Source organism: Takifugu flavidus, chromosome 1 (genome assembly GCF_003711565.1).
Source record: "Takifugu flavidus isolate HTHZ2018 chromosome 1, ASM371156v2, whole genome shotgun sequence".
NCBI classification, from domain to species: domain Eukaryota; kingdom Metazoa; phylum Chordata; class Actinopteri; order Tetraodontiformes; family Tetraodontidae; genus Takifugu; species Takifugu flavidus.
In genome coordinates, this window is record NC_079520.1 from 20,777,975 (window position 1) to 20,786,955 (window position 8,981).

General features: G+C 40.7%; 1 protein-coding gene across 1 annotated transcript; it reads right to left on the reverse strand.

The window, feature by feature from the left end:
* Positions 1-393: 393 nt before the first annotated feature.
* Positions 394-2,068, reverse strand: LOC130538987 (urotensin-2 receptor). Its single transcript, XM_057057056.1, has one exon. The coding sequence runs from the start codon at positions 1,925-1,927 to the stop codon at positions 836-838; it is 1,092 nt and encodes a 363-aa protein (XP_056913036.1). The 5' UTR covers positions 1,928-2,068; the 3' UTR covers positions 394-835.
* Positions 2,069-8,981: the final 6,913 nt, after the last annotated feature.

Here is an 8,981-nt window from a genome sequence, read left to right on the forward strand (position 1 = left end):
GACACAGATATGAATAACACACCTGAACCGTTGTGTGTAGGAGGGTGTGTACAAATTTAGTAGTCAAACTGATCAATCGTCTTTTGCCTCATCAAGAGACATTTATGGAGAATGGATTGGAAGTAAATGAGTTTTTCTACAGGGTGACAGTGGAGTCTTCTCCAAACAGCCAAAGCGGAGTCACATTTTGGAATTTGGTTACTTGCCATGATGTTCATTATTTATACTGATTAAATACACTTGCGTCAGACAGACTGAGTAGGTGGGTTCAGCATGGTGGTGCAATGCCGCCAACACAAAGGGTAAAGGTTCTGTGTTTGGATGACAGGTGGAACACCTTCAAACAAGAGGAAAGGAATCCATTTGCAAATGCCTGAAGCACTTAGCTACTGTAAGATGGGTGATTGAGAACCTACCGCACAATAAAAATTAACACATATGTTTGTTGCATAACCTATACCAACCTATACCAAACTAAGTTAATACTTTCTACTGCAACTACCGATAGCATGAGAATGGTTGATTTAACTCAATCGTAAAAGCTAAGCAACCTTTATTCTTATTTTCTTAGAATTTCTGTCTGATTGCCTTTCTAATTTTTTAAACATAGAAATCTTCTCATGTAGCTTTCTATTTCCTTCTTACTTGCTTATTTCTGACTGGACTTAAGTTGCGCTACCTTTAAATAAATCCTATCACCTGGCAAGCAGAGGTTGTTGCTTTGGAATAAAAAGCATCATGGGCGTTTGTGCGCAAAAACCTATGCGTATTGGCGGTGCGCAGCGCGTACCTGTTGCAGATCCAGTAACTTTCCGCTCTCTTCTTTCCGCAAACGTCATTTCAGCATCCCCATGACCAGCGTCTCGGAATTGAACTCGAACTGGTTACTGGAGGACGCGGACTTGCCCCAGGTGTAGAGGCTGGGCGGCCGCTGTTTGAACGAGGAGGTGTACCTGTAGAAACTCCGGTGGCGGTTCTTCAGGTACTCCCTGTAGTTCTTGGTTAGCAGCGTGTAAAGGAAAGGGTTAATACAGCTGTTGCTGTAGGTCAGGCTCGCGACCAGGTAGTTGATGCAGGTGTGTGTCTGCGAGGCCAGGCTAAGGGGCTTGGTATGGTACAGAGGTAGCAGCTGCCAGATCCAGAAAGGCAGGAAACACGCCCAGAAAACTAGCACAATTGTGAAGATCATGATCAGCACCTTCTGTTTGGGGGAGCGCTTCCCGCCTTTCCTGATCACAGAGTTGTGCTGTGACTCCAGGTAAGTGCGCGCCAGCCTAATGTACAGGTATCCAATGATGATGCCCGGTGCCATGATGCTGGTACCAAAGAGGACGGTCACGTACACTTTGTAAGCCGAGGGCGCCCATGTGGGAGCGCACATCCTTTTCACGCCCCCATCTGGCGTAATCTGGGTGGTCTGGGTTACCATGGTCATCATTGGCACAGTGAGGACCAGAGAGAGCAGCCAGACGCCCCACGCCAGAGCTTTGCGGTAACTCTTAGAACGGCTGACTGTGTCCAGCGGCTTCGTGACGGCCAGGTAGCGCTCCGTGCACATGACGGTAAGGGTGAAGATGCTAGCGTGCATGGTGAGCAAGTCCAGGCTGAGCAGGATGCGGCAGCCCACATCCCCGAAGTACCAGTCCTTCAGGAAGTAAGTAGACACCACAAACGGGATGGTGGAGAGGTAGAGCAGGTCCGCCACAGCCAGGTTGATGATGGAGATGTACATGGAGGTGGCGAGACGGATCGAGTGGCACATCACCACAAGAGTGTAGACGTTCCCCGACACCCCGACAGCGTAAACAACCGAGAGCAGGGTCCCAAAAGTGGTGGTGATGACGAGTTCATGGTCCACGGTGCCGAGGCTGCCCTGCTGAGCGGGACTGGTGCTGAAATACGTTGTTGCAGACAACGAGTTGTTCATCCCGTCTGATTGTCGGACTCGCTTTTGGAGAGCTCACAAGTTTGGAGTGATGCGCAACGGCACAGGTTGCGTCTATGTCGTCTAATTCTTTGCTCTGCCTTCGGCTTTGGGCTCCTGACGTCAGCAGTGTCGAGACACAGATTGTTTCACAAACGCGTCCAGCACAATTACTACAAAGTGAATTGCTTTATTTTTTTTGCTATATTTGAAACGGCCAACGCATTGTGCACACAAATACTATATTTTACCACCCAAGGGGTAAGTCTATAAGAGACCGTTGTCAAATTAAAAGTTATTTTTTAAAAAGTGAATTCACAAAGGAATGTTAAAGATTCTATCTTACTCTCAGTTTATTAGAATTTTTATTTTTATGCATGATATGCAATGCAGTCAACAGAGGGTTAATTATAATTTCTTGTGTGTATAATCAATAAATAGAAATTTCCAGTACTCTTAATGCAGCTTCTGTGCAATATAGCATTTCCCTCTTCACCACTTCATTCAACATTTCTTTCACACTAGACCCAGCCTATGCAATTTTGGCCTATGTCCCACCACGGTTTGACCAAGTTTATCATGTTTAAATTAACATTACACATTTTTAGCCTGTTGTGAATCATATCACTAAACTGGCACATCCAATCAATAATCTATTGAATCAATACAGGATATTAAATTTACATTATTGATTACAAAAACAAATCACGATGTGTGTCCCTCACACAAATTATGTTAAAATTTTGTTTTTTCTCAGAAAAAAATAAATGGGTCAAGAGCCCTGCCAAATGTGAAACTGTTCAGATGTGCTGCTTAGTCGACTCCATTTTCATTGTTCTAATCCTGGCTGTGGAATTTCACACATATGCAGTTTAGAATTTCTTTGAGATTGAAGGAGAATTTTTCATCCTGGCAGATGATCATAGCTCTCGCATATAATATCCCATGCCAGAGGGAGACATGACAAGACCACATATTTCTGCTGTTTCTGGATTTCCTCAGATTCTCTGCATGACTTGTTACATCACACAGCCGCATGTTTGTCCTTCACATGCTGCAGGTGAAGAAGAGCACTTTCACTAACACACTACAGAAAAATCATGCATTTGCTGTTGTGTAAGGGTTTTCTGTACTGTCTTCATTATTTTATATTTCAAGTTTCTCACAAGAACACAATATTTTGTCTGTACGTTTTTCTTTGAGGTACAACTAATGTCTCTAAATAATAATAATTCATATCTAATATATTAATCTATATTAATACTATTTTCAATATATTAATAATCAATAATCATTACACACACACTTTTTCTCTGTCTCTCTCTCACTCACACGCACACACACACACACATCTATCTATCTATCTATCTATCTATCTATCTATCTATCTATCTATCTATCTATCTATCTATCTATCTATCTGTCTGTCTGTCTGTCTGTCTGTCTGTCTGTCTGTCTGCCTGCCTGTCTGCCTGTCTGTCTGTCTGTCTGAAAAGAGATTTTATTTTTTACTATTTATTTTATTAAATATGTATTCAGATTATGTGTTCATATGATAGGAAATTTTGCATACAAGATTAGAATTGCATGCTGTTGTACAAAAAAAATGGATATACTGCAGTCAAGATTCAACCTGTCTCAGGGTCAGGAATAAAGCATTTGTTGAATTTTAGTAATTAGTAAACCTATGAATGATTGAACCTATAACAGCTATAAAAACAAGCCAATGCCAGCTAAAAATAGCTCTGATAATGAAAATTACATCGAAATTGTTTAATCAACAGACAAAAGCTGAATAAAATTAGGTCAACACTGGAAAAAGCAATAGTTTTGAGATTGCATGTTTATTTTTGACAGAAAAAGAAACAGAGCATTTAAATAATGTTGCACACTAATTAGATTTAACTTGAATTGATCAAAACCTTCAACATCAGAGATAGTTTGGTTGCCTGCAATGAGGCTGAGGTGTAGCTGCTAATGGTTTTTAGACAAAAATGTATCACTAAAGGTTACCAGTTCCCTCAGTGTGAGTGGGAGCATGTTTATTATTTATCATCTGTAATTTTACACTCAATTTTGGATTTCTGATTGCAGTTCCTATTGCTCATCTCCTCCAAGCACTTGAGAACACTGAAGTTATGCTTCTTGACCTGATTTTAAACCAACTTACACATTTCTCACACAGTTTGGGACTGACAAATATTGCTGCACTGCAAATGTACATACAAGTTTAGAATCACATTTTAAGAACATTAGGGCAACAGAGACCTGCTTGCTTTTTACAGTCCACTCTGGGAGATGTACCTCTGCAGCTGCATAAGAAGTGTCCTGATGATAGCAAGACCTCTTTCAAATGGACTGAAGAGACTGGCTGGATCTGGGTTTCCACACATCATCATCTTCATCTCCCAAACTGTAACATCTGTCTTGGTTTGGCATGGTTGTGGTTCTGCTCAGCCATTTAGGTTCTGGCTCTCGTCGATTACTGCTGCACTGGAAATAATGGACACACTGAATTCACTGTTAGTTCTGATATTTATACACTTATATTAGACATTAATAAACTCTTAAACCGCAATGTAATTGGGCAATGTAATAAAAAAAAGGAAGATGAATAAAAATGTTCCCCCTTACTAGCCTACAGTTCATTTTTACATTTCAGTTCCTAAGTACTGTCTTGATTGGATCTCCATCAGCATTTATTTGGCTCTTCCTTAGTTTATTCCCAACCTCCTGACAGTTTAACTGAAATCCTTCAAGCAGTTTTGTGTCATTCTGCTGGGAAAACCAGAAGCTTTTGGTTCACAATACAGACAGTTGGAGTCAAATGAATAGAATGTAATGCAGCTGTGCTGTTCTGACTTGTGCTGCATTCAGTGATTTACATTTATGTCATTATATATTAACAAATTAATTTCAGTCTCAAAATAGTTTCTCTTAAAACTCTTCCCTTATTTTGAACAGCTGGTCACACCACACAAGTGTAACTTCAGAAACCCACAATTCTGAGACCAAATTTAAGGATTTAAAGGAATCCATCCTCATCATTGCCAGTGCTGTGACAGCTATTTAAAGCTGTCCTGTAGCCCTGTCATTTAAGATTATAGGATTACCTGCAAACTTTTAGTAAGGTAATAACACTATGAAGTTATTTGTGGCAATAAACTTTAGGTACAATTTATATATAACGGATCTGTAGACTCAGCTGTGGTTTCAAATTTAAAAGTTGTGAAAAATGCAATTTTTTAAGAGTTTAAGAGGTCGAAAAGAATGTTGGATCAGATATCACGGGTGATTATGGAAAATGTAAATTATTACGTGCACATTTGAAATAAACAGGGAAAAGCACAGCATATGACAAGACTAACAGTCAATTAAAGATAAAGTTATTGTCTGCAGCGTTCAAATGGTTATTAATTAGATCAGGAAGAGGTGATGTCAACATCCAGCTCCCAGGGTCCTTTATAGAGTCAATGCAAACTTTCATTTCTTTCTATCTTATCCTGTTTGACTAATCCTCAGTGTAGATGAACTTGACTTTGATCTGAAAACGAGGACTAAGTTTGTCTGACATTGTATGATTAACTGTAATATGCTGTCTGAATACACTGTGGAGATCTGAGAGGCAGATGCCAGATGTGAAAAAATACATTCCTCAATGTGTCACTCACTTTTGGCTCTGTAATTAGGTCGAGGGGTTCGGCTGCTCTGCCTTTCAATGAATTATCTGTGTTTAACATAACAGCTGCCTAATTTAACTGGTCATAGCTTCCAGAGGACTATGTGGTGCATTGGACTATGTGACATCTAAATTAGAAATGTCTGCATACCAAGCCTTTTATGCTTGGGAAATCATCATTCTTGGCACAGAAAGAACAGTTGTCCACTGAGGGATGGCTGCTTGCTCTGAGATCCCAGCAGCTGGCATGCCTAAGTTCCCCTGAGCAACATACAATCTGTGCAGCAAAGCATTCATCTGCAGTCAAGACACAGCATGTGACACACACCACCAAAAACTAAACAGCAAATCCTCTGAGGACTTCTATTAGTCCTCCTCAGGCTTTCGTTCAGTATTGGTGAGAAATAAGGAAGTCTAAAGCAGGGGTGGGGAACCCTTTTCATATCGAGGGCCATTTCAATTTTATAAAGTCCTCCGAGGGCCATACTATTATGAACACATACCTAGGGATGCAAAAAAAAAGACAAAAAAAAAAAGTCTATAATTACTGTGTTACTAAGTCTCATGATTGCTGCATTTGAGTTTGAATTATTTATTTAGCACACATGCATATAAAAATCACCAAAAAAATAGAATAAAATGACAAGTAAAATATGTTTTCATGATCATACAAAACAATAAAAAGAGGTACAGAGTTGAGGCAAGAGACCCGTAAGGGCCTGTTCGAGGCCTCTACTCACAAAAACTGCAATACAACAAGATAATCAAGAAAATAAATGAAAAATAAAGAAAGATAAAGACAATAATAACAACAACTAGAAAGCACTCGGAGAGCGCAGACCTCCGCCAAGCGCAACAATTCCTGGCATATTGTGATTTCCACCATAAATATTAGTCCCACATATACTTTGACTACATATTTAGATTCCTTGACCATAAAAACATACCGTTAGCCACTGGAATCATAACAATATATGTCTTAGTTCAATAGTTATTCACGAAAAAAAATTCACGCTTTGAAACAATTTCACTTTGTACGGCGCGAGCGCCTCAGCGGCGGCTACGAGGCACGTTCACGAACTCTCCTTCGGCGTGAGGTTTCAGCTTCGTGGCTATTAATTCAGTCACCACAAAACTTGCACGCGTAATATTCTGTCTGTCGGTACATGGTCGTGTGAAAGCTGCTTGTTGAGCCTCCAAACTCCGGCGAAGAGCGTTAATTTTATCCAAACTCATCTGTCCTTTCAACTCGTCGAGTTTAGCGTGTTTCGCTATGCATTTTTCGTCCGTGTCAATCAGTCCAGCCCACTACGTACATCACATGCTGTGTTCACTGACCCTGACCTTGACTCGGACATAACATAACCGTCTGTTTTATCTCAGAAAACGGGAAAATATTTCCTCGTTACGAAAGAAATTTCAGGATACGAAAGGCAAAAATACGCTACCGCTGCTACTCGCGGAGTTTAGCGAACGGTCCCACTGTATAAGTGCACATATAAAATATAAAAATCTTATTGCGTTGTGGGCCGGTAGAAATGGTCTCGTAGGCCATATACGGCCCGGAGGCCGGAGGTTCCCCACCCCTGGTCTAAAGGGATAGTTCAAATATCAGAGTACCCCTGAGGCCAAAGATATGTAGATGTCTCCTCGTTTCTGTCACACCTCAGTTTTGCAGTTTGACCTAAAACAGTTCACTAGATCATCATTCACTGTTGGAAGAATTTTGTGCTAAAACCATAGAAAACATTCTGAGGAAAAGCATCAAATGTGAGAAGACATAAATGTAGTAGGTATTAGCTGCCTACACAATGCGCAACTGGTACACTGACAGTTTAACTGTTAAATAAAACACAAGGCTTATATCTCTTATTTACTAAAGTGTGTCATCCTGCCAGGAGCTAGCAACATTACTCACTGAGAAAGTTAAAGTGTTGCCATGGTTACCATTTAAAATTGTGAATTATAGCACAAACATCATGACATTGTACACTGGCAACATGTCTAAAACTTTGCATTGAATGGCACTGTTTCATTTGAATGCATCACCCCATTTTCATCTCGCTGTGAGAAGAAAAATCAATTGATATTAATGTCCTGCCAGTCACTTTTGTTTTTCTGTATGCAAGGGAGCTGAATATACTGCTAGCCCCCCTGTTGGTAAAAGATGGCAGAAGTCATTTAACTACTGCCCCAGTAAAACAACAGGCACATAAAGTATGTTACGCTAATGAGCTCAGCAAGCATCTTGAGACCAACATTTTTTTTTAAATAAGTTTCAACAGGATCTTTGTGAAAGGGCTCCTTCTTACATTGTTGACAACTGATGTATCAATACAAGACAATTAGGTGACAGACTATGATCAGGTTGACATGCACCTTGAGTCAGCGATGCTACTGTCCTGCTGCCAAAAACAGTTTAGCTTTGCCTTTTAAACAGATCAAGAAAGACCAGACAAACTCCAGTTATATTTTAGAGTTTCTCTTTAAGATGATAAAATTCCTCGGTAGTGAGGAATTTTACTTTAGTTGGTCAATGTTGGGTTCTGGGAGCTTGGTTACAGTTTTCTTCCTGCAGGGGTGGAGCTTTTCCCCTGCCGCAGCTGGAGCCGCAGGCAGACGCACCTGCGGGCTATCAGTAAAAAGGATAAAAAGGATAAAAGACTTTATTGATCCCACATCGGGGAAATTGCACGTTACAGCGGTAGCCCGTGGTGTACAATACAGAAAAGTACTAAAATAAAAAATAAAAATAAAAGACTCTTATATTATGTACACTGCTATGTACATTGTACAGTATATACAAAAATTATAAAAAATTATGTACAGGAGGAGTGTCGGACAGTGCGAAGACAAAAAAATAGGTGCAAATGAGATGTGCAAATAAGACATACCAGAGGTAGGATGATTTGTTAGTGCAAATATGCCAACCCTGGGTTATTGGTGCTACAATTAAGTGTTGTGCATGTTGAACAATCTGACGGCAGTTGGGATGAATGACCTGCGGTAACGTTCCCTTTTACACCGTGGGTGTAACAGTCTGCTGCTGAAGGAGCTGCTTAAGGCCCCCACAGTCTCGTGTAGGGGGTGAGAGGGGGTGTCCATAATTGATGTCAGCTTGGCCAACATCCTCCTCTCTCCCACCTCAATGGAGTACAGAGAGCAGTCCAGGACTGAGCCAGCTAGTCCCCTATTTAAAGGCTGTACTCCTGTTTGCCAGTGTTGGAATGTTTTGTCCCTTCTGCGAAACCCCGACTCTTTGTGATTTTGCCTTTTGTGATTTTGACAATTGTGATTAGACTATCGTGGTGAGTTTCCCCTGTGGACTGTTTGCTGGATTCTTCCGAGGTCTCGGCGCCTCTTGTGGATCATTCGTTG

What these genes read in the sequence shown, in the direction of transcription:
- LOC130538987 (XM_057057056.1), bottom strand. Translation starts at nt 1,927, where the DNA reads ATGAACAACTCGTTGTCTGCAACAACGTATTTCAGCACCAGTCCCGCT.